The sequence below is a fragment of the Rattus norvegicus genome, chromosome 14 (assembly GCF_021556685.1).
Source record: "Rattus norvegicus strain SHRSP/BbbUtx chromosome 14, alternate assembly SHRSP_T2T, whole genome shotgun sequence".
Lineage (NCBI taxonomy): Eukaryota > Metazoa > Chordata > Mammalia > Rodentia > Muridae > Rattus > Rattus norvegicus.
In genome coordinates, this window is record NC_141547.1 from 102,432,448 (window position 1) to 102,458,806 (window position 26,359).

The following is a 26,359-nucleotide window of genomic DNA, read 5'->3' on the forward strand; positions in this document are numbered from 1 at the left end:
CGGAACACCAGAGACTCAAAGAGTCCTAAAGCATCAGAGTGCAAATGGCCCCTCTCCTCTTCTCAGACCCTTGTAGCAGAGGCTGGCTGTAGGTAATTCTCTCACCCTTGCCCTCTCCCCTCTGTTACCAGCTATGCTCACCCATCTCGTGGCCTGCATGGCCTCAGGTCTAGCTCAGGGTGACCCAGGCCCCGATATTACTGCTTCTCTAGTGCAGACACTTCTTCAGCCATGGAAGCATGTTCTCCTGTGGATCTTCTGTGTAGCTCCTGGGAGATACATGTGAGGCCCCGTGAAGGTCTTTACTTTTCCAGGGGGGACCTGAACACCCACTTTTAAATTTTTGTGAAACTTGCTTCTTCATTCACACTTCCCAACCTCTTCAAGCAGAGGTGTGTGTCCCAAGCTGGATGTGATCTGGTGAATAGGTGTCCTCCCAGAAGGGAGGTTCTCCCCTAGCCTGGGCCACAGACTCGGTTTCCCGTTCTGTGGTGCTCGACAGTCATTTGACTGGGAGATCCCAACCATCCTGGGGCCTAGCTTGCTCTCCTCCCTGGACTGAGATCGGGGGGATCTGGTAAGGAGATGTTGGCTGCTGCTGGAGTTGTACCTGTGCCTTCCACAGCTAGCTTGCTAGGCTGACTGCATGCCCTTTTTGTGGAGAAAAAACTTGTATGTGTTCCCGGTAGCAGTATTTGGACAGATGGACTTTCACGATTCTACCTTTGAGGGGGACAGCATGATTAGGGTGCCGGAGAAGGTGAGAATAGAGAGGCGAGTTGGAGAATTGCCTTTACAAATTTGAAAGGGGGAGAGAGAAAGCATCTCAGACTAGTAATTGAGGTGAATTTATCAAAGACTAAGGAAATTTGACAACCATCTCGGCTCTTCTTACTGTGTAATTACACAGCATTTACAAAGTGAATTATTAACCTGATTGTTCTTAACAACCATCGAGTAAATCTACAATTACAGATCACCAAAATAGTGCAGAGAACCAATGGGCCAGCGGGCACTCTCGAGGGGCTGAAATCACCTTCTGGTTCAAGGCTGACCCAGAGGCTCCTTGGCTAGTGAGTAATTTATTAGGGAGCCTGGGTGCCCTGGGGAGGGGAAGGATCCCTCTAGCTGCTCACAACAGGCTCTCCAATAGGAAGATGCACTCTCTCTGTGTCAGACTCCTGAGAACTTAAGGGCTCTTCTTGGCCTGGGCAACGTGGTGTCTGGCCTTCAGAACTGGGCTCTTACAAGAATGGACCACCAGTTGGAGAACCAATGGCAGGCACATGCGGATGACAAGGACCTAAGTGCCATAGAGTACAGGCAAATACTCTGTGACCCCCTGCATTGTCTAACCTTCAGCCCCCTTGGCCTTTGTGACACTCCTCCTCTCTGTACAGAGAGGGCCATCACCTCAGCGGGGCCTCTTCCTGGGGAAGTCCACAGCTTGCTCCACACTGGAAGAACCATTAAAGTCAGCCAAGAGCCGCAGGCCATAAATGCTAGATGTGATTTAACAAAAGCAGCTTTTGAGTGGGAAAAACTGAGTGGAGTTGTCCCAACCTGTCAACTTCAGACTTCTGTCTTCCTCTCCATAAATCAAAAAACGGTTGGTGGAAGGGAGGGATAGAAGCGTTTCATTTTCGGATTTTGTAAGAAAATAAAATCAAATCAAAAGAGCCTGTCCCACGCTGGTACCTTGCATGCCAGGTTTCAGCCTGAGGCAAATTTTTGTGGCCATGTAATAAGCCTTTTTAAAATGGTGACAGACCCTTGACTCTTGGGCTTGAATTACATTGATAAAAGACATTTTATTGCGTTAGGGCTGAGGCAGGAGTACAGGACGTTTCTTGCCTGGTCGGCCTCTTTGAAACAGCATCAGCCTGCTGTCCACCCGCTGTATCACCTGACAGGGCTTGAGCACCATGGCGGCAGAGATCTGTGGCTCTGTGACAGGGGGCTTTCTACTTGGCAGTTGAAGGTTGAGGCACTGAGGAAAAAGGATTTCAGCCTGAGGGGCTTGTTAAGGGAGAGTGCAGTGTTTGACATTCAGAGCAGAGTTGAGGGGTCTTGACACTGGGGTCTTAGAGGTTGGGACAGCATGGAAACAGAGGGTTTCTGGAGAACCCCTCCCCAAGCAGTCTCAGAGTTTTAAAATGAATATTGGCCTGTGCGATCCCCCAAGACCCCCCTCAGTGCCTGTGGTGAACAGCTTCTTCACTCCGCACTCCAGTTCCCAAGTAGATGTGTCTAGGGAGTGAAAACGGGAGTTGATGAATGTCTAGTCTTTGTGTGAGGGGTTTGGAGGTGCTCCCTCTGCACCAGCAGAATCAGCAAATTTCAGGAGAGCCAGCAGCACTGCACCTCTGGGGTGACCGACGTGTGCTGGTATACCACTTCCCCTTTTTGCCCAGGGACTGCTTTTTTTTTTTGATTGGTCAGTGGTAGAAGAGAGAGATTTGAAGTTGGGTTAAAAGCCAAGAAAATGGGGCTGGGGATTTAGCTCAGTGGTAGAACGCTTACCTAGGAAGCGCAAGGCCCTGGGTTCGGTCCCCAGCTCCGAAAAAAAGAACCAAAAAAAAAAAAAAAAAAAAGACCACAAAGCTAAGAAAACGGACCTATTGTTCTGTGACAGGTCAGGGCTACCCCTGTGCCTTGGCTGTGCCAAAGTGCTGAGCTGCTGAGCGGCTGAGACAGCACAGTGGCCGCTGCCTGTCCAGAGCAGAGGCCTGCTCCGAAAGGACGGGCTGTCATGGGAGGAGGCCCCGTCTCACGGTAGAACCACCTAGATTGAGCCTCACCTCAGGCGAAAGGGCGGCCTAGTTCTGATCCTGAGGAAATGTCAGAACCTGACCTGCTACACCATTTTCTTTCCTTTGCCTTTGGAGCTCTGACTCCTTAAATTAGCTCTGGTAATTTCTGAGCGGTTCTCTGTTCACCATGGGGCATTAAGAGGTTTTAATTCTGGAGAATGGCCAGTTCTGATTCTTGGAACCTCTTGACAAGAATATCACAGAATATTCAATTCAGCGCGGGCCTTCTCCCATTTTCCCTGAAGTGCACGTACCAGGAAATAGTCCCGGAAAGCCGAGCAATTGTCTGCAGTGTCTGTGGAAATGTTGTGCAGTTTGCTGTGGCCCACCTCAAGGGTCTTGAGGTAAATGGTGAGGGGCCATGCACTCAGAAGGTGAACAGGGCTCTGAGGTCCAGCCTTGACCTCACGACTCTAACAGCGGGATACTTCTAAGCCTAGAAAGCTTACAGGGGCCAGGGCACACACTTTCCTGAAAGGGGCCAGCTCTAAAGACTTGATATTCTGACCCTGTGCAGGATGCCTGCCTGATTCCTCTTGGGGGTCTTCCTATTCTTTAAACCCCACCTCCTTGAAAGGGTTGTTCAGCTCAGTCCTGGAGGGTAGACTAGAAGACTCCCCAGCCGGCTGGGTCGTTGTGTTGCCTGGGTCCTTCACACGAATGGTCCATCTCTCTGTCTCTGTCTCTGTCTCTGTCTCTGTCTCTCTCTCTCTGTCTCTCTCTCTCTCTCTCTCCCTTGTCACCCTTAGAAAAGCAGGGGTCTTCTTGCAAGTTTGTTCTTTTAGCTTTTTCTGGCATTTCCCCAAGGCTCATTAAATGGTGACACAGAGGTATAGATGGCATTTGCTGTGAACTGACACAGATAAAAAGGCTAGGGTGGATCTCTTCAGAGTAGTTGGGAAGTGGTGTGTCCTGCTGGCATTGATAGACGAACCCTCCTCTGCCTTGGCAGGCGTTATCAGAATTAAACGGCGGCGGCTAAACAAATGGCTATTTTCCTGGACCTCACAGCCCAGATACTTTCTCCTCAGCTCAGCTGAAAATGGTTATTTCCCCTCCTCTGACATCTGATACTTACCTGAGGGCATGGCTCTAAAGACTAGCAGGCTACTGAGACAACAGTTTCCTCCCCTCTTGTTCATTTTGTGGGTACGATACCTGTGAGCATGTTTCTCCGAGGCTAGACCAATTGACCACAAGAACCATGCTCGGGGCCGCTTGCAGGGGCACCGACTGCAATTTTGCTCAAATTCCAGAAGGTCCAACACGCAACCAAGATTCCATCAATGGAAACCGATAGAGGGTAATTTTTCTCATTTCGGAAAGATTGTTAACTTTTTTCAAAGGTTTCCCAGCAGGGTTTCTTTACTAGCATGCTCCCCCACTGAATTTAAAGTGTTTGTTTACAGATCATTAACTCCCTGGTGGAGGGGATGTTTGTAGGGGGAGGTGCACACTTAAAAGGTAGAATGTTAGAAGCCCTGAGGAGTTTTGGTGATGCCAGGAGAGCGAGGAGACTTCTCTGAAGTCATATCAGTTAGCCAATGTGATTCAGTTTATACAAATTGGTTTTCCAGGAACACTCCCTACTGGGAACTTCAGGGCACCTGGGCCGTGCCACCCCGTTGAGGGTGGCTGAGGAGAGATAGTGTATGCTCTCGAGCCATTGCTCTGCTCTGTACAGCCTAGTCCTTGCTTTGCCACTGTCCTGGCACGGTCTGCAGGGACCTTTTCCCTTAACGTTTAGCCTGGGTGTGTGGGAAGTTTCTTCCTGGTTTTCTGACCTCCCCTCTCATCGACTCAGGACTCACCTCTCTGGGTTCCCTTTGGTCCTGCAGGCGGTGAACTTTGCAAGTCTGTGCCCGAGGAGGCAATGAAGTGTCCTGTAGGACCCTGACGCGGCTGCCATAATGATTGCACAGAGTCGTGGACCAGGCGTGGGAAGCAGGGAGCAGCCACTCGGGTGATCCAGCCTCCTCTTTTTTAAAGTTGAGAAGACTTAGTGCCAGGAAGAGGATGGGATTTATTCTAAGTGAGAAATGGCTGGTGAGTTGCTAGGACTGAGGCGCTAAGGTTCCTGGCTCTGCTCCAGCGAGAGAAGAATGTGGGGACAGGCTGTGGCAAGGCTCAGTGCACTGAATAAAGGAATTCTCTTTTTCTTAAGGCTGACTCTCATAGCTCAGACTGGCCTAGAACTCATTATGTAGCCTAGGCTAACCTCGAATTCCCTGTCCTCCTGCACCAGCTTTCTGAGGGCTAGGATTACAGGAGTCACAGTCTCCATCTTTAGCTTCTTTAAACGCAGTTCCCAAGTCACCCCCATTTCCCTGCAACTAGCAACCTGAGAGAGGCATTCAATGGACTCACACACCTACAATCCTCAAAGACCTCTATAAGTCATCAAAGGCCCCTGCTTTGGCTCCCTTCCCCATGGCTCCCGAGAGAAGAAGGGATAAGTTGATGGTGGAACAGACAAGGAAGGGTAGGGAAACCCCAACATCTCTCCGCGGTTGTTTGTTGAAAATGGTTGGACAAGTACAAGGCTATCGTAGACAGGCAATGAGACATCTGAAATAGATTATTTAAGCCAGGGAGGCAATGGCTCCAGAGAAGGACACGGCTATCAACAGTTGGCTTTCTGCCTCGGGACTAAAACAGTCGTCTTAGCAGACTACCCACTGCCGTAGGGAGACAAGAACTGTGGGTTTGGGTGGGGACGAGGCAAAGCAGGACAGGTGCGCTGTCCGCCCACCTGGGCCTGCCCCTTATTTTAAGAAAACGTGGTATTTCAAAGGATGGAGCTAAAGACGTCGCATTTGGGTGACCACGCTCACTGCTGTCGCCTGGATGAACGGCTGGGCAGTATTTTAGTTTGAGTGCCGCCGCCGTCTGGTAAGCCCTTTGCTCTAGGTGCCATGAAGCTGCCTTCTGCAGAGCACACACCCCCCCCCCCCGCATCTTCTCCTGCTTCTGTGTAGAAAGCTTTTTCTCTGGACTTTCCACGTCTATTTCACAAGTCAACTTCTCGCCTAAGGTCCCTCTTCTTTCTTCCAAAGTAAAGGACACCTGGGAGTTTCAGTCCAGGGGCTCCTGTGTCCAGATATTTCTCCAATATCCTATTAAAAGTGCTCTTAAAGATTGCATCTATCCCAAACATGTACCGATTTTTACCTGCAGTGTTTTTAGAGATGATTTAAGAATCTGGAAGAATGTTCACTATATGCAAATATTATGCTACTGTAAAGGGACCCGCCCACTGCCTGTGGGTGCTGGTACCCCACAAGAACTTTCCTTCCTTTGGGCTTCTCATGACGGGACATGGTGTCTATGCTGAGTGGGGCAGTGTCTCCTCAAGCTTGGTCTTTTGTACTGGACAGAGGCTCTGCACGACAGTGAGTTTTCTTTGGGCTGCCCACGGAAGCCCGTCCATAGCTTCGGGCATTGTGGGCACTGTGGGTAAATATGGATGAACGAGGAGAGGAATGTATCCTGGGACACACATTTCCGCCTAGGGAGGTACATGGTTAAACAATCAGAAGAATCGTTGTACGACAATTTGTCTCTTTATTCAGCTGCCCTTACAGTCTCCTCAAAAAGCCTCACTATTCTAAGGCAAAAGCTTAAAGTGTAATAAAATTTATCTAATTCACGATCAAGTGAAAATACTTTGGGCCCAGAGCCAAAGAATATTATTGGAGTGAACTTTTTTCAACACCCTAAATTTAACCAGCTGGAATTCTTTTTTTAAGAACCATCCTATTCAACCTTTTGAAATGAAAGATTTGCCTTTTAGTGGGAAATCTGCATTCCCACACAGAGATGGGACACAATGTTTCTCGGTTAGTTATTCTTCAGAAAAGCAAGTTCTTTTCTTTTTTTTTTTATTTTTTGAATTATATGCTTTGCTTATGTTGAAGACACAGATTGCAGAAGATTTTGTTTAGGCCTGACAGATTGGTGGCTTGCATTTTTATAGATAAGGGGGGCACCGAAGATGGCATCTCATCCTTCTCCCTTGTTGAGAGGAGGCCTAGCATGAGACCTCTCTGCAAAGGTGACATTAGCAACCTGTGTGGATAATCACAGGTCTGAAAGAGGAGAATTGGCCAGAGAACTAGAGACTTAAATGAGTGGTACAATCAAGTCGCTGGTGTAGCATTCAGTACTGTAAAGGCCAAGCAGGCTTCAAAGAAGGACATTCTGCAGGGCGATGTTTGGGATGCGAGCTCACTTCTGCGTTTGCGGAATAGGTTTTATGAGACTCACAGGGTGTGGTGGTGCAACAATTTGATACCAGCACTCAGGAGGCAGAGGCAGGCCATTTTCTATGAGGCAAAGAGCAGCCTGGTCTATGTAGCTAGTTCCAGGCCAGCTAGGGCTTCAAAGCGAGACCCTGCCTCAAAAAACAAAAAATACACTGAACAAAACAAACATCACCTTGACTCAGTAAAACCTCAGCTGGTGGAGAAAAAGAAACAGAGGGTAAAACACCCAATCCAGAACCAAAGGCAGCAGACCTTGGCAACACCAGAAGGTTCTTTGCGCAGTGACAGAGCTGTGGCGTGTTCAATCCAGATGAACGCAGCTCAGGACACAGGCTTGGTCTGCTCTAGAGTGCACTGGTCCATCAGAGGCTCTCAGAGGAGCTGGTAGCCCACGTAAAAATGCAGGTCAGGAGCTAGACGTAGCTGACCCCAAAGCGTAGTTAAGGGTTGGGTTTGCTTTTTAGTTGGATAAAGAAGCTTCTAGACTAGGCTACCTCCTAGGAGAAGGGAAGACCTGAGCACTGTAGAGATGGACTCTTCTGTGTTCTAGCCTGTAACCTCTCCCAGTGGCTCATCATGCATTCTCTTGTGGAGGATGTCAGAGGAGGGAGGGAGAGAGAGAGAGAGAGAGGGAGAGAGAGAGAGAGAGAGAGAGAGAGAGAGAGAGAGAGAGAGAGACAGACAGACAGACAGACAGCAGAGCTCTCTAAGCTTGGAGACAAGTCAGCTACATGTGCAGGGTTAAGAGGAAGATACCCACACACATTTTAGAGACCAGCAGACATCTTTGAATTCTGTGTAGACGTCTGGGATTTTTATTTTAATATTTCTTGAAGGGGGCTTGCTGGATGAGGATCAAACCTGGTGTCTCACCTGTACAGGCCAGACAGGTGCTCCACCGCTGAGTCAGCCTCGGCCCTCTAGGCCTGTGTTTTGCTTCCCATAGAGGTTGCGCTCCAGAAGCACTGAGGAAGAGTGGTGGAAGTGATGGGCAGGGCTGGGCTGTTTCTATGTGCTGTCACTCGGTCATGAGCAGACAGCCACGTGGCTGGCTGTATTCCATGCCTACTGGCTAGCTGCAGAAGCAAGCCACATGGTAGCAGGCAAGAAATCTTTGAGATGTTCTTGAGGAAACCCAACACTTTATTCAATAATTTTCAATTTGAGAGGATCTTGCCAGGATCAGTTTGTGAAAAGTTAGTATCCTGTGAAATGCAAAGCGACTGGAAAAAGTCAGACTCACTCCCAAATTGTTGCTTTTTAGTAAGATCTGGAAACAAATCACCTTTCTGAGGGAGGCACGTTGAAAAGCCTTCTACCCAAGGAGCAGGAGGCATTTAGAAACTTTCAGAGAAAGATGATACGCCACACTTGAGAGTCTGGAAAGAGGAAGGCAAGTGCAGTCTTACCTGTGTCCATGTGGCAGGCCACGACTGTAGCCTAGAAAGCAACTGAGAGCTCTTGCCTGACGTATGGTAATCGGAGTGTTGTCTCACTCGGGCTTCCTACTTGGTGAAGAGCTTGGCCAACTAGGTGAGTGATGGCTAGATGGAGGGTAGACTAGAACTTTGAACTCCCACCTGGAAGGACCTTTAGGAATTTCTCTGATTTTTGTCTCAATCTTAAAATAGAAGGGTCGTGGAAGGGACAGTCTCGTGGTCTGTGGGGGTGTCAAAGCTTCCAGTGTCTACCTACTCTGTGCTTTGAATTAAGTTGCATCTAAGTCACCTGGAGGGCTGCTTAACGTAGACATTCCTCCACCCCATGCGGTTCCTGAACTGGTGACTCTGAGGTCAGTCCAAAGAAGTCTGCATTTCCATCAAGCCGGTGCTGGATCTGGGTCTGCACTTAGGAACCCTTCAGTAAGGGTGCCCACAAAGAAACAGAGCAAGACATCATAGATCATCACTTCCCAGCCAGCTACGGAGCCCACCTCTCCCTGGGGGAGAGAAGAAGCTGGAAAAGAGGAGTCCCCAGCCAACGCGGCTCTCTTCCCTCTGCTGGGGAAGGCAGACTGGCTCCTCGTCCCCTCCAGTGGGTGCTCAGAAGCATTAATTGTGACCCTTTACTTTTGCCTAAGCTGTGATGAGACAATTGAAGGCATCATAGCAAGAAGTTAAACCCTAGGGAGGCTATTAACAATTTAGCATTTCCAGTTCGTGTGGGAATGTCGATTCTCCTTGCTAGGGAGAACATTAAAGGGTGGTTTTAGTGAAAGAAGCAGCAGGGCCAGTTGAGCTCATAATCAGCCCCGCTTGACCCTCTTCCTGGAGAGGACATTCAGGCTGCCCCCACCCCTCATCTCTGTCACGATGACCGCGACCCTGTGCTAGTTCCTAAAATAAACTACCAGCTAGGGGCAGCACTTTGTTCCCCCTGGCTTGTCTGCAGAGGAAGCATAGGCAGAGGACGTGATAGCCGGGTGGCCACAGGCTCTTGCTGGAGAGCAGGTATGTATTCCAGTTTAGGACACTGGGGGTCAGTGTCCTTAGGCCTTCTGAAAGCCTTGACACACGGATAGGCTGGCCCGCCCCAGTAGAAGCGGTAACCCCGCCCGGTGAGTTAGAAGAATGAGAACTTGCTTTTCCTTTTGAAAATTAGTATTCTGTATTTTTGGTATGGTGGGGAGTGGGGGGAGGGCTGCACATGTGTCACGACATCTGGAGATCTGGGGACAACTTGTGGGAGTCCTGGGATTGAACTCAGGTTCTCAGGCTTGGTTGGCAGTAAGCACATCCACACTGGCTGGCTGTCTCTCTGGCACGAGAGAACCATTATGGTACTTCCTAGCCAGTGAAGGCCACAGCAGAGGGAACAGAGAAGGGAACACAGGCTGGGATCTGGGAGCTAAATCAGGTCTTTACCCTGTGATGACTATGCTCACGGCCATGGCAAGACCTTTCCTTTCAAGACCCCAGCCTCCCATCTTTAAATGAGGACAGGGGTGAGTGAGCACCGAGGTTTCCTACGACGCCAAGAACAAAATTCCAAACTGTGAAGGTGGAAACTCGAGTGCTTTGGTCACTGAGACCTCGATGGTTCCTGCTGCTCTGAGATGGCCTTGTTTCTTGCTAACAGGTTAGCAGGCATCTAGGGTGCACATGGGCCATCCGGCTGGAATTTGGCTAACAGCTCTCCCGTTCCTTGGGGGAGGTGCTGGAGTAGGGTCTCTCCCCGAAGTGGCAGGGAGTTTGAAGTTGGACTCTCCCCCTGCAGGGGTTCAGGGACCTTGTTGCTTTTGTGCTGGGGTCACGGAAATACCTCAGGTGTGTGGTTTTCTGAGAAGAGAATTTCATGCTCTGCCACAGAAAAGCTTGCTCAGGCAGGAACAGGTGCAAGAATGGGTTCTCAGGTTTCTCCTTGAAAACTTCGAGAATGTAGCTGACAGCTGATTTTTTTAACCCCCCCTTCCCAATTTAGCACAAACGACAAAAGGTACACGTATTTGTTTCTTGAGCCGAGTCTCCCACAGTTACAGGTTCCCTTTTGTGGTTCTATTCGGGCTTTGTTCCTAGAGGATACAGTGTCTTCATAGATGGTCTAAGGCAGAGGCTCTCAACCTTCCGAATGCTGGGACCCTTTATTACAGTTCCTCACATTGTCGATAAATTATATCATTTGTTACATCATAGCTGCAATTTTGCTACTGATATGAATCGCAGTGTAAGTATCTGTTAATGCGGGATATCTGATATGCGACCCCTATGAAACCTCCCACCCAAGGGGTCTTAGCCTTCAAGTTGAGAACCACTGGCCTAAGGCTTGGTCTGCCTCCATCACAGCCCAGCAATAGCAGGTTTCTTCTGCAGGCCATTGTAATCATCAGGCTCCTCATAAAAGGGGATCTGGCCCCACAGTACCAACTTGCACTTGGTAACGTGCATCAAGTGATCACATTGAATTTCGTAAACTTTTCTCCACGACTCTGCATAAAACAAATGTACAAATCCAACGTTTACTTAAGGCACATTATAAGAAAATTCACTTTTGAGCAATTATCTGGTCTGCATATAAATATTAACATTTATTAAAGGCCAAAGCAAATTTGCATGCTAATGAGATAGATGAATGTATTTATTTTTACATAAATAATGAAATCTTGGCTTAATATTTGGGACCACAGGATGGAGAGCATCTCGGTGTCTTTCAGAGTTCATTGATATTTTGGTTTTATAACCACTAATTGAGAACCCACTTCTCGGCAGAAGTATGTTTAAGGCTGTTGGAAATTCTGCACGGATTCAAGGCCAAAATTAGTTTGATTTCTTTTTCTCCTCTGAAACACAATGGTGATTCAAGTAATGTTTAAAATAAACTATTGTACGCATCACCATCCAGTCCAAAGACAGACGAGTCGCTATGCTTGTTGACATACAAGATGGCAGTAAGGAAAGTCACTAAACCATTATACTTCCATAAGAGCAGACAACCCTGTATGTGCAGCAAAAATGCTACAGTGTGGAGCATACAGCCATCTGAAGTCCGGGTCAGGCAGGCGGTGCTCCTGGCGCTGTGTAGCCTGCATGGCATGCACGTGTGACCTGCACGAGCTGTGTTTTGGAACCAAGGCTGCAGCAACACGCAACATTGGGCAACTTCTACCAACTTCTGAGGCAGCCTTAGCCACACCCCTGCCACTCTGAACTGCATATGCATGAGAAGTGGGTTCTGGACATTAGCTATTTAACCCCATGTGGAGTTGTGACCCACGGGGTAAGGAAGTGTCCTGGGTCCGCTCGCTCGCTCGCTCGCCGGGGATGCTTTCCAGTGCTGTCACGACTAAGCTTGCCCTGCTTACTCACCACCAAACTCAACCTTCCTGACCACCAATGACCTCCGCCTGTCTCCCTCCATTGGGAGGCCATCCTCTCCAGGGGCAGTTACCTGGCGTGTATTTGGGAAAAGGGACACCGAGCGAAGGATTCCCAGGGCTAAAGGTGCCCATATGCCTCTGCAGTGCCCACTCAGTGGTGATCACCAGCCTTGCCTCAGGGCGTGCAGAGCATAGCCTCAGGTTTGAGGCGGCTGCTGGATACTGCTTGTTTTCCCCTCGCCACTTTGTTGCTTTATCTGTTACCCTGAAGGGATGTCCTGTCCAAAGTCATGGAAAAGCTAAACTTCTTCCTCATTGCTTTGTATGGTGGAGAGGCATACCTCCTCAGTATGCGCTGACAGGACTCTAGGGTGCGCCCACCAAGTACTGAGATACCTGTGATTTGAGGAAGCGAAGGAGTGCTATTCCCAGAAAGACAGCCTGAGTCCCAAGCCTACTCATTTCCTATTAGCTGATTGCTTGCATGGGGTTCGTCTAAAGTCGGTGTGGATGATATAAACCAGCCTTGCAGATAAATCCTGTCTTCTTTCCCTTGGCCTACTCATTTTACTACCCTTGTAACAATCAAGTAACAACGAATAGGCAAAAGGACCCGAGAACCAGCCCCTGCTTCATACTTCAAACCAACCCCTTCCTTGTTGTCCAAAAAAGACCAAAATTACAAACAAAACAAAACCAGTGGGGAACAGCTCTCGCTGCTGTTTGTTTTGGGCCCTGGGCCTGGTACTATCTGCAAGGCTGTTGTAATGATGTTCATCTATTTTAATGGAAGGGAAATGTGATATCCTGTGGTTTACGATGCTCATTGTTTACAGTGGTGGTGCTTGATTCTGGGTTTCTTTCACAGATAAACTTCTGCACTGGAGGGGCCTGTCCTCTCCTCGGTCTGCACACGGAGCCCTAATCCCCACGCCCGGGATGAGTGCAGAATATGCCCCGCAGGGTATTTGTAAGTTGAACATTATCTCTTCTACAAATGTCCGTGTGTATAGAGATGAGAGTGTCTGAAAATTAGCCTTACTTGTTAAGCCCTGAAGGGAGTTTCTTCTAACATAGACTGGCACCTGCAAATGTACTCACTCACCTGGTGCCAGCTCCCCTCCCACCCAGAGCCCCAGAGTGACTTTCCTTCCCCTTCAGGGTTTTCTCCCGGGTCTTACCTGGCTTGTGGCTGGTGGCTCTGTGTTCACAATGGACACTCATTCCTCCTACAACCTCGGATGCTTGGACTTCACTGCTTGGCTTGCATCCTTGGGAGGGGCCAGAGTCACAGGCAATTTTACCGCCACTCCAGAGGTCGTATAGCGCATGTTACACATACATTCGCATGTGTATCTGAACGTGGTATACTTACAGATACATGCGTATATTATATGTGTACATATATACACACATTCAGAGGCGCAACGCATAGATAGACTTTTCTGTTTTTCTCCTTATTTTAAAGGAAGACGCGCAGAGGTGGAGGTAAAATTTGAAGAGTCCATTCTGCCTTCTCACATGCATGCCTCTGCCACCACTAACTTTTATAGCAGGGATCTCTTTATGAAACTCTTCATGAAACTGGAGTGTTTTCCACCAGACGTCTTCGAAACCAAGTTGGCTTTCTTCTCTGTGTAAAAGTGTGTGGTATGAGTCATGTGTGGCCAAAGTATTTGAAGGAGGAGTTCATTCCACCCCAAACACACACACGCACACACACACACACACACACACACACACACACACACACACACACACACACAGGCTCAGGAGAAAGGGACACATGATATGGTAGCTAATGTTTATTTTCAAGAAAACAAAAAGGAGCATATATCAAGGCGTAAGACCAAAAGCTAAGGCCGTCTGCCTATCGAGGAGGCTTCCTCTCAGGGACAGACAAGTCACTAGCCTCAGCCATCATGGGAATGGTGTCTGCAAGGCAGGCCATGAGCTGCGAGAGCAGATTCAAAACCTCCTAGGCACTCTCAGGTAACAGGGATTTTACAGGATTTCATAAGCCCCTGGGTCCTGAGGGCTGGGTGGTACCAGTGGGCGCCAGAGCACCTCGTCTTCTCCCCCATCCCCAGCTGGGCCTGAGCCTGGCTTAGGTCGCAGAACGCAGAAAGTTTAGGTGTTGACTTCACAGATGTGGGTCCCTGCACAGCATCTGGGTAGGGAGCAGTTTCCCTTTGCCATAGTGTCTGGGGTCTGCACTTGGCTGGGAACGGAGACTGTGGAGCGCAGAGTTGAGAGGCCAAGGACAGTGTGGTGCTCTTGAGGCCTGGGAGCCCCAGTTGGTGGTCAGGAAGGAAAGCCTGGAGTGGATGGCTACCCCCTCCACATACTGAATAGTGCATACTTAGCAGTACAGGAGCAGTCAGATGAAGGCATGTGCCCGTCCTCTGCAGCTGTGTGGACCAGCCGTCTAGGCTTGCAGAGCCCTTGGCCTGGTGGCCTCCTTGGCTGTGAAAGAGTAACAGTGACTAAATTCCCACTTGTCTCTGTTGCCAAAGCCTGCACTGAGACTGCCCTGGGCCTCCCTTTCCAAGCCGTGCTTGGAGTGCAATCTAGTTAGGTTCTCTCTCTCTCTCTCTCTCTCTCTCTCTCTCTCTCTCTCTCTCTCTCTCTCTCTCTCTCTCTTTCTCTCTCTCCTTTAGGGACCCTGTTTTTAATGCTTCTTTCACATGTAGGAATCCCAAGGCCCAGGGGCATTTCAGTTGGGCACCAAGTCACAAGCTAGGAAATGACATTCAGTGACCCTGCCACAGAACCCCTTGTTCTTTTGAATTGTGAGCCTCAGTCACATGACTTTCCCACATTGGTGACACGTTTAGAAATGGAGAGCATTCCTTCTCATAAAATAAAGTAGAAGTCAGTAAGTAGGTGGGCAAACAGCTGGGTTTAACCCTTTCGGTGCCTTGAGTTCTTGTCCTGGGGAGGGGCAGGGCTCAGTTTATTGCATTAAATCAAAACAATCCTGGAAAATGCCCAGCAAAGCTCTCAAAAGTGAGAAGTTGATTTTCATCAGAGTAAATGAAGAATATTATTATATTTTACACATCAATAAATCAATGTAGCCCTAATTTTGTCATGCAGGAAATCAATTCTGCTCTTTCTAAACCATCAAAGATGTTATGAACAAAGTAATTTCACAAATTACAGTGAGTAACACGTTTATTGATGACTGCAGTTTAGGGATTTAGAATCTGTGAGCACGGTAATGTGGGGTGCACCAGCACGGGCAGAGTGAAATGCAGATTACGTGGTGAGATGGCAATGCCTCGTTTGCTCTTAGTGGACTGGTAATAATTACCAGTTTCCGAGAGGCTCTCTCCGCCTAATCTTCAGTCATTGACATCGTGATTGCAGTAGGTGCCCTTGTGATCTAGACCATCTAGTTGATGGGAGCATGGGAAGGCGATAGTGAGGCTATGTGTTTGCACTCATTATAAGTTCAGAAACGGTTTCCTCTGGCCCCATGTGGTTGGGGGGGGGGGACAGTGTTAACCTTCGGTAGCACAACCACGAAACTGGCTCTGAAGAATTAAGTTTTAGGAAGCAAAATACAATGAGCTTTTCTTAAGCCTCATGGGAAGCTAACAGGTGAGACTCTTAGTGTGCCCAGAATTTGGCTCTTATCAGGGGCTTCCTCTTGGCACATTTGAAACCGTCATTGCTAATCATGGGCCCACTCCCAGGCTTCAGGAGATTATAGGGTCAAATATGATTTTAAGGCATTTGGGGTGACCCTTAAGGGTTTGCTTCAGCTGAGTGAAGCTCCTTCATAGCTACAGGCCTCTGATTGATAGGCTAAATATATGATAATGACCCCCAAGTCTTAGGGAGGCAAAGAGGAGAGGCATGAAGGGTCGCAGTGCTTGGAACCAGATTTTTTTTTCCCTGAATGTTTAGAGCCCAAGTCATTGTTCAACAACAACAAAAAATTATGAAAATACCCTCATTGAAGCTTTTTATTTCTCTCTGAAGAAAACAGGCAGATAATGCGATTCTAATGCCAGCACTTTCTTTCAAAATCCCTGCCTTCCTCCCTCCACATTAGACAAATGTCTGAAACCTAATTTTGGTATCTTACCATCTAATCTTGTTAAGGAGATTTCCCCAGGAGTGGGCTATATTGAGTGAGATTATAAATGCATTGTAAAGTAAATTACGAGGTCAGGGCAGGAGTCCATTATTTAGACAAGCGCTTGAGAGAGGCTGGCTTGTTTTGGAATATGAGTGTTTGGGGCTCCTGAGAAGACCTTGGCAGCTTTTCTTTCTGACTTGCTAAATGGAGGAATCATATAATTGATGAATTCCTCGTGCCCACTCCTTAGCTCCCTGGTGAATTTTGTCCCATTGAAAAAGTTACTTAGAAATGCTAGCCATGGGCTTAAGGGACTCTTGCAGCCTCACACAGGGAGGAAGTGTATTTCTCAGTTATCGTTTAAGCCTTGGCCTTTTTTTTTTTTTTAAGTCCCTGGGCCATTAGCTAGTCTCACCCTTTTCCCTAGGTCACGGTCTCTTCTCTATTCTTAAATGCTACAGTTGGCTGGTAAACCGTTGGTTGGTTATTCCATAAAACCCGTATATGTGTACACATATATAAACATATATAAGAATATATATTTAAATTTAGCTATCAGGGGAAAAAAATGAATGATTTTTTGTGAAGTCAAGCTGGCCACCTCTTTGCCAAAGTGGCATTTACCACTCTTGGGTTCTTTTCAGTAAGAGAGAAACAATGTGACTTGAGCAGGGCCCCTCTCCAGACAGCTTGGCTACAGGCCAAAGAGTTTGACTAGCTGAACTGTATCTTTCTGTTTCTTTCTCAACTGGAGCCGAGTCTCAGCCGAGGGTGCAGGATGTTGTATAATTTGGTTCACGTTGTTAGCCTCTCAAAATAATGAGGAGGCGGCTAGGGTAGCATTGCTCAGCCTGCCGCCTGTCATGGTGCTGGCTGCTGCCGCTGCTCCTACAACCAGTATGCCGGGTCTGCTGAAGTTGGCAGCAGCCGCTCCTGACTTCTCTACTCCCTCTTTTGTTGAACTGGAGCAAACGCCTAAAGGATTCAATACAGTTTTTCAGTTAAATCAGAATTACATTTTTCTTCTGAGATTTTAATCCCAACATCCGCCTTGAGATTAAACACGGGATTGTGGGATGTTAAGGAACCCAACACAGACTAGGGTAAGAGAACATTGCCACTCTCTTCCGCAGAACCCTTCCTAGGGTCTCTTGTCATCTTAGCAATACCGACAGTGAGTGTGTTTCCAGTGGAACCGTGCAGGGTCAGGGAGTTGCACTGATTTTTTGATCTCCTTTTGATATCTCTATGCAGTGATATTGCCTTGTTAGAAAGTTTAGCTCTTTGCCTCCTACGGCCCACAGGAAAATGGACTAGGACCAGAGGAGTCAGGGTACAAACGTCTCCCTGAGTGACATCAAGCTGACTCTGGCCTTGGTCTTGTCCTGTCTCAGTACTCCCATTTAACCAATGAGACAGTGGCCCAGAGCTGTAACGACTTCCCACACCTCAGCAAATGGAAGACATTTGCTGAGACCCCCCTAGAATGGAGGGCTCCTTTTAACAGAGCCTGGACCAGCTTGAACTTTGGGCTGTGGGGCTGGGATATGGAACTCTTGGAGCTGAGTTAAATGTCACGAAGACCAACTTGACAAATATTTATTGGGCTCCAGACACGGAAGACAACACGTAGGCAGCAGGGTAGGTGGGTGAAGGCGGGGGCTTGAGAGATGAGCGCAGGAGAGGCTGGTTGTTGGAATAAGCAATTGCTGATGCCTGCCTCGGTGCTTAAACATTGATGTTGGTGTTGTATTATTTTGCAGGTAAAGATGAGCCCAGCAGCTACACATGTACAACTTGCAAACAGCCATTCACCAGTGCATGGTTTCTCTTGCAACACGCACAGAACACTCATGGATTAAGAATCTACTTAGAAAGCGAACACGGAAGCCCCCTGACCCCGCGGGTTGGTATCCCTTCAGGACTAGGTGCAGAATGTCCTTCCCAGCCATCTCTCCATGGGATTCCTATTGCAGACAATAACCCCTTTAACCTGCTAAGAATACCAGGATCAGTATCCAGAGAGGCTTCCGGCCTGGCAGAAGGGCGCTTTCCACCCACTCCCCCCCTGTTTAGTCCACCACCGAGACATCACTTGGACCCCCACCGCATAGAGCGCCTGGGGGCGGAAGAGATGGCCCTGGCCACCCATCACCCGAGTGCCTTTGACAGGGTGCTGCGGTTGAATCCAATGGCTATGGAGCCTCCGGCCATGGATTTCTCTAGGAGACTTAGAGAGCTGGCAGGGAACACGTCTAGTCCACCGCTGTCCCCAGGCCGGCCCAGCCCTATGCAAAGGTTACTGCAACCATTCCAGCCAGGTAGCAAGCCACCCTTCCTGGCGACGCCCCCCCTCCCTCCTCTGCAATCCGCCCCTCCTCCCTCCCAGCCCCCGGTCAAGTCCAAGTCATGCGAGTTCTGCGGCAAGACGTTCAAATTTCAGAGCAACTTGGTGGTGCACCGGCGCAGCCATACTGGTGAGAAGCCCTACAAGTGCAACCTGTGCGATCACGCGTGCACGCAGGCCAGCAAGCTGAAGCGTCACATGAAGACACACATGCACAAGTCGTCCCCCATGACAGTTAAGTCCGACGACGGCCTCTCCACAGCCAGCTCCCCGGAACCTGGCACCAGCGACCTGGTAGGCAGCGCCAGCAGTGCGCTCAAGTCAGTGGTGGCCAAGTTCAAGAGTGAGAACGACCCCAACTTGATCCCGGAGAACGGGGATGAGGAGGAAGAGGAGGACGACGAGGAAGAAGAGGAAGAGGAGGAAGAGGAGGAGGAGGAGCTGACGGAGAGCGAGAGGGTGGACTACGGCTTCGGGCTGAGCCTGGAGGCTGCGCGCCACCACGAGAACAGCTCTCGGGGCGCAGTGGTGGGCGTGGGCGACGAGGGCCGCGCCCTGCCCGATGTCATGCAGGGCATGGTGCTCAGCTCCATGCAGCACTTCAGCGAGGCCTTCCACCAGGTCCTGGGCGAGAAGCATAAGCGCAGCCACCTGGCCGAGGCCGAGGGCCATAGGGACACTTGCGACGAAGACTCGGTGGCCGGCGAGTCGGACCGCATAGACGATGGCACTGTTAATGGTCGTGGCTGCTCCCCTGGCGAATCGGCTTCGGGGGGTCTGTCCAAAAAGCTCCTGCTGGGTAGCCCCAGCTCGCTGAGCCCCTTCTCCAAGCGCATCAAGCTGGAGAAGGAGTTTGACCTGCCCCCGGCTGCGATGCCTAACACGGAGAACGTGTACTCGCAGTGGCTCGCTGGCTATGCAGCCTCCAGGCAGCTCAAAGATCCCTTCCTTACCTTCGGAGACTCCAGACAATCGCCTTTTGCCTCCTCGTCAGAGCACTCCTCGGAGAACGGGAGCTTGCGCTTCTCCACGCCGCCCGGGGAGCTGGACGGAGGGATCTCGGGGCGCAGCGGCACGGGAAGTGGAGGGAGCACGCCCCATATTAGTGGTCCGGGCCCGGGCAGGCCCAGCTCAAAAGAGGGCAGACGCAGCGACACTTGTGAGTACTGTGGGAAAGTCTTCAAGAACTGTAGCAATCTCACTGTCCACAGGAGAAGCCACACGGGCGAAAGGCCTTATAAATGCGAGCTGTGCAACTATGCCTGTGCCCAGAGTAGCAAGCTCACCAGGCACATGAAAACGCATGGCCAGGTGGGGAAGGACGTTTACAAATGTGAAATTTGTAAGATGCCTTTTAGCGTGTACAGTACCCTGGAGAAACACATGAAAAAATGGCACAGTGACCGAGTGTTGAATAATGATATAAAAACTGAATAGAGGTATATTAATGCCCTCCCTCCCTCACTCCCACCTGATGCCCACCTTTTAACCCCTTCCCCATCGTCCTTCCAGCCCTACTCCCTGTAGAATTTTTTCTAGTCCCATGTGATCAAACAAACAAACAAACAAACAACAGAAGTAATGGAAACTAAGAATATGAATGAGTGCTTGTCACCAGCACATCTGGTTTTTGGTTTTTTTTTTGGTTTTGTTTTTCCTTTTTTTTTTTTCTTTTTCTTCTTTCTTTTTTTAATTTTAAATTCTTTATGTTCTCACCGTTTGAATGCATGTCTGGGGCAATACTATTGCATTTTACGCAAACTTTGAGCCTTTCTCTTGTGCAATAATTTTCATGTTGTGTATGTTGTTTTTTTTTTTTTGTTTGTTTTTGTTTTTTTTTCTTCTTCCCCTTAACTTAGACAGCATGTATGGTATGTTATGGCCATTTTAAATTGTCCCTAATTCATTATGAGCAAACATGTTGCTGTTTCCAGTTCCGTTCTGAGAGTGTGAGAGAGGGAGGGGGGAAAAAAAACCCACAAACCATGCTGCATAATTCTGTAATATCATGTACAGCTTTATTTTATAACAAGAGGAGGGAAACAGTGTTGGGTCAATTAACCCTCTGCAGACAGAACAGATAGCACTGAGAACACGTGCTGAATGTCTGTCTCTAAAGGGTTACACATATTAATTGGAGAGGGAAAAAAAAGGCCTTGAATTGACAAACTAACGGAAGAACAAGTTTATTCTGTCATTTGGCTTTTAAAACGAGTGCCTTGGATCTATTCAAACCATGTTGATGGCTTTTTCTGCTTGTTATAAACTTGTAGCTTAATCCAGCATTGGGTGAGGTAATAAACTTTAGGACCTAGCATGTAATTCTGTGTTGTATTTCTCACAACAATGGCTACCTTAAAAAAAAAAAAAGACCCATTGTGTCCTAGCTAATCATCCATTTTTGCCTTTAACTTTGTGAACAAAACCTGATTATACCAGTATAAAAACTACTTTGCTCCTGGTGAGACCGTAAAAAAAAATGGGCTGTTTGCCTAAAGTTTTATTTTATTTTTTTAAAATGGTTATCAAATTTGAATGTGAAACGTGCAAAGGCCCTGGAATGTGATGGGGTAACACTAGCAAGGAGTCTTATGACAGTACTTGTCTAAAACGATACATTGAATGAAATTCCGGCGCCAAAAGAAATAGATCCAGCTGCAGTTGGTTGTCGAATGGACAATCGAATTATAAACTTAAGCCTTTAGGGGACATTTGAAAGAACAGGCTGATATGGAGAGAGAGAGAGAGAGAGAGAGAGAGAGGAAAAACAAAACAAAACAAAACAGTAAGAGATTGGTTAGCACAATGTGATACTGTTTGCCATTTGAAACTAGAACAGGTGTATGATCGAGTAGTGATACAATGATGATTAACTATGAATCTATAAGACTTACATTTAATGTGACATTCTTCAAAAAAGAAGAGGAAGACCTTTAAGGACAGCAGTATATATGTCCGTGCTCCCTGGAAGTTGTGCTTAAGTTCTTTTCCATACACTGTGTGCTATTTGTGTTAACATGGAAGAGGGTTCGTTGTTTTTATTTTATTTGATTCTTTCTTCCTTTCTCTCTTCCTTCCTTCCTTTCTTTTTCCTTCTTTGTTTTAAGCTAGCATCTGCCCCAGTTGGTGTTGAAATAGCACTTGACTCTGCCTGTGACGCCTGTATCTTCTCTCTAATCAGAGATACAGAGGTTGAGTATAAAATAAACCTGCCCAGATAGGACAATTAAGTGCACTGTACAGTTTTCCCAGTTTACAGGTCTTTATTAAGGGAAACGTTGCAAGGATGCTGAAAAAAAAAATGGAACACAATCTCATTGATGAGCATTAAAAATAATAATAATAATAAAAAAACAAACAAACCTAAAAAAAAAAAACTAAGACAAACTTTGCCAGCCACTTACTTGACCAATGAGCTTACTCACTTGGACGCAACATTGCAAGCGCTGTGAATGGAAACAACACACTTAACCTAGAAACGAATGACTCTTTCGCTTCTACAGTTGCAAGGATTTTTTTTTTGTACAAAACTTTTTTAAGTATAAATGTTAAGAAAAGAATTTTTAAAAAAGACACTTCATTATGTTTAGGGGGAACAGCATTTTAGGGTTCCATTGTCTTGGTGGTGTTACAAGACCTGTTATCCATTTAAAAATGGTAGTGGAAATTCTATGCCTTGGATCACACACCGCTCTTCAGGTTGTAAAAAAAAAAAAAAAAAGAAACATACATGGGGGAAGGTTTAAGATTATATAGTACTTAAATATAGGAAAATGCACACTCATGTTGATTCCTATGCTAAAACACATTTATGGTCTTTTTTCTGTATTTCTAGAATGGTATTTGAATTCAATGTTCATCTAGTGCTAGGTACTATAGTATTTATATGGAAGCTTGTATTTTTAACTGTTGCTTGTTCACTCAAAAGGTATCAATGTACCTTTTTTGTTAGTAGAAAAAAAAAGACAGGCTGCCACAGTATATTTTTTTAATTTGGCAGGATAATATAGTGCAAATTATTTGTATGCTTCAAAAAAAGAAAGAGAGAGAGAGAGAGAGAGAGAGAGAGAGAGAGAGAGAGAGAGAGGTGTGACATTGTACAGAGAAGCCATATAATGGCGGTTTTTGGGGAGCCTGCTAGAATGTCACATGGATGGCTGTCGTAGGGGTTGTACATATCCCTTCCCCCCCTTTTTCCTGCTGCCATGCTGTATGCAGTACTGCAAGCTAATAGCGTTGGTTTGTTATGTAGTGTGCTTTTGCCCCTCCTCCCCAATCACCCAGCATTCCAGCATCTTACCTTCATATGCAGTAAAAGGAAGAAAGAAAAAAAAAAAAGGAAAAAAAAAACAACAATGTTTTGCAGTTTTTTTCATTGCCAAAAACTAAATGGTGCTTTATATTTAGATTGGAAAGAATTTCATATGCAAAGCATATTAAAGAGAAAGCCCGCTTTAGTCAGTACTTTTTTGTAAATGGCAATGCAGAATATTTTGTTATTGGCCTTTTCTATTCCTGTAATCAAAGCTGTTTGTCGTAACTTGAAATTTTATCTTTTACTATGGGAGTCACTATTTATTATTGCTTATGGGCCCTGTTCAAAACAGAGGCGCTTAATTTGATCTTTTATTTTTCTCTGTTTTTATTATTTTTTTTTTTTTATTTGGATGACCAAAGGTCATTGCAACCTGGCTTTTTACTGTATTTGTTTCTGGTCTTTGTTAAGTTCTATTGGAAAAAACCACTGTCTGTGTTTTTTTTGGCAGTTGTCTGCATTAACCTGTTCATACACCCATTTTGTCCCTTTATTGAAAAAAATAAAAAAATTAAAGTACAATGTAAGCTTCTTGTGTCCTCATTTGACACACTCTGTAAATTACTTTCAACAAAGTAACAAGTTTTGAGAGAAGGCCAGTCAGTCTTTTTCAGGGTCATTTCTATGGGCATTTTGACGTGTGTATTATCCTAAAGGAGCATAATATACTCACTATTATTAAAATAGACATACTTCAAGCCATGGAAGCAATTTTAGACATTTACAGTTTTAGATCAGTTGGAAGGAAATTTCTGTGCACTGTTCAAAACTTCTGCTCCGTCCTTAGCGGGGTCCACTAGGTACCTGTGAGCCCGGGAGCCGCCCCTCAGTTGTCTCCTTTGGATTTTCTGCTGTGCCTGTTGTGTCTAAAAGTCCTTTCTGTTCTTCCATTATTTCCCTGTTTTAGAGTGTGATGCCAAAAGTGGGGGCCCTTAAACAAACAGCTCCCTATTCTGCATAACGACTTTTCCTCATAGTGAGAATCACCTCAACCCTAAAGATCCAGAAACAAAGACAGCAAATATATTAACTCTGTTGAATAATAATAATGATAATGATAATAATAAAACAAGGGGAGGAAAAATGTAGGAAGAACAAAACAGAAATCAGCAGCCAAGGGTAAGAGCGAGCCAAGTCTCGGGAGGCCACCACTGAGCACCTAAGACACACCATGGTTTGCCTTGTGGTTCTGAAATCCTCCGGTCTGTACGTGCTGCAGACGGTGTGTGTGTATATATATATATATATATATGTATGTATATGTATATGTATATATGTATATATATATATGTATATATGTATGGTTGAATCCTGCTGTAGGCGATAGATAGATTAGCTATCTTTTCATAATTTGCAATGGCTTGGTAGGCAGGTTAGGTCTGTTTTTAAAAGTCCTCTCTTTAGAAATCTGTGTTGTCAGTTTTCCAACTACTGTGTGTTACAGCATCAGTTTGCTTTACGATCTAGCCCGTGCCTCTGTGGTACTGTCTCCATGTTCCCAGTGTAGGTGAATGGATCCAACAGCATTTTATTTTATTTTTGTAAAACCTTGAACAAAAGCTGTTCTCTCGTCCTCCCATGGTAGAGGGTTTTTTTTTTTTGTTTTGTTTTGTTTTTGTTTTGTTTCATGGTTCTTTCCCAATGGTGACTGTGAAGGGGCCTTTTCGTGTGATGCCTTTTATCCGGGGCCAGGAGACTTTTATCTTTTTACATAGCGATAAAGTAACGTGTTTGTCTCTTGCTGTTATTTTTTTTTTAAGTCAGTTTGAGCGGGGAAGGGGACCTGACCGAGGGGAGTTTGGAGGATTTCTTGCACAGGTGGAGAAATGGGTGGGACAGGGGTGAGAATTAAGCACCTTTGGAGAAGTTGGCATTTGTCAGTGAACTGAGGAAAGACACCTGCATTTTCAATTGGGTACCACACCGATTCCAAAACAAACAGAAATCTTTCCCTGTGCCTTGTCCTCTGTGGACAAGATGGTGACAACGGATGCCTCACCATATTAAATATCCACACGGCTTCTGCGTGTCCCTGTTGTGCTGCTGAGGGGAGCTCAGTATGCAGCTGTGCAGATTTTATATACAGTACTTATTTTAATTCCTCAGTATACGATGCTCTTAGCGTAATTAGATTTCGCATCCTGACAGACAGAATTAATGGTAGATACGAGATCCTTATAGGTTGAGATATCTTAAATCAAGCTGGGAACGGGGAGGGGCACAAATATCTGGTGATAAATCACTGACTAAGTTTGATTTACATGGTCCCAAAGTTAAATAAATTTGTTGGGAGACAGCTTCTTCAGGCTCCACCGTCTTCTGACTTATTGCAACCTTCCGATAAACTATTACTTCTGAAGCTCGGCGAGCAATGGGGACGTGGAACTTTAGACACAAGAATAGAACTCCCACATGACGTTTCCTATCCTGAACCCAAACCCTTTCAATTGCACTAGGAAGGAACCTAAAAACAAAAGTTTCTCACCGTGGCATGCATTACTGTCACTGAGAATTCTGTTAAGTTTTTGTAAGTCCTGGCATACCCATAGGACGTATGTGAACCCTGATACCTAGTATGCTCCAAAGGGAATTGTTTTTTTTTTTAAAGCCCTCTATTTGGGAAAAACTTAAGCAGAAATTCGGCAAATGCTGTAATTGCACATTTTAATCCCTAAATGCTCCAGCATTAGTGGCCCTTCTGAGACCATTTTCTCCCTGCTCATAGGCTCTGCAGGAAGTCCGAATCCAACAGGTTTCAAAGGTGGCTAAGATGTGGGGTGAACATGGTCCTTCTACTGTGCCAGCCCTGGCAGGAAGTGTGAAGTAGTTGATTTCTTTCCCCTGGGGTGTTCTGTGGATAAAACTGTTATTTAAATGCCATTTTTGTATATGCAGTAAGTCCATATTGTGTATACTCATAATGGTTAAAGTGAGAACTCAAAAAGAAGCGGCGGCGGGAAGGGCGGTCTAGATCCCATTTCTTCTGCAAAGTTAAGGCTTCTTATTCACAGACTCTGGGAGCTGGACTGAAAGGTACCAGGATTATTTGGGAACATCCTGAAAAGAAATTGAGATGCCCCTGGGCCGGCCTTGACCTTCTAGCACCTCTCCCTGAGATGTTTTGAGAGAATGCTACCACTGAAAGCCACCATCTCTATTCAGTGTCTTCCTAAGCATCGGGAAGGCTTGCCCAAAACTTTTTTTTTTTTTTTAGAGAAACAGACACTAGAACACAGGTTGTATTCCAGGGCTGCTGCCCCAGCAAACTGTAGACGCGGGTGCTTGGCCATTCACAGTTGCTTTCCTGCAACTCCTCATCCTGTTAGCCCACTACCATTCACTGCAGCACAGGGAATCAGCCGTTGGGGAAGGAGTCTGGGGAAGGAGTCGGGCCTGATTCTAATTCCCTTTGTCTTGGAGCAGCAGATTCTTCCCTGGCTCCCAAATGGGAAAAGGAACCAATACAGTTCACAAGGGTCACTGTACTTAAGTAACCAGGCTTGACTGAGCACAACTTTATGATTGATCCAAATACTGTTTTTCCTTTCTTCACATGGCAAAAATTGTGTGAGGAGGACACGGGAGTCTGCCGCATTTGTCACAGAGACAACCACTAAAGGCAAATTAAACACCTTCCCCAACGTTTCCTCTAATGCAGAGGCCCCTGGATACCCAGGGGGACGGGTATGCTTTTGAATAACAAGGAATATGGTACA

At 46.7% G+C, this 26,359-nt stretch overlaps 1 protein-coding gene across 33 annotated transcripts in view; it reads left to right on the forward strand.

Annotated features, from left to right (window-relative positions):
- Positions 1-26,359, forward strand: part of Bcl11a (BCL11 transcription factor A) — a 94,655-nt gene that overhangs the window by 66,789 nt on the left and 1,507 nt on the right. For 6 of the 33 annotated variants that reach the window (XM_087583622.1, XM_087583621.1, XM_087583620.1 and 3 more), the window contains 2 exons: positions 12,760-12,861; positions 17,745-17,887. In XM_087583622.1, the coding sequence (XP_087439748.1) occupies positions 12,760-12,861; positions 17,745-17,887 (245 nt within the window). 33 annotated transcript variants of the gene reach the window in all.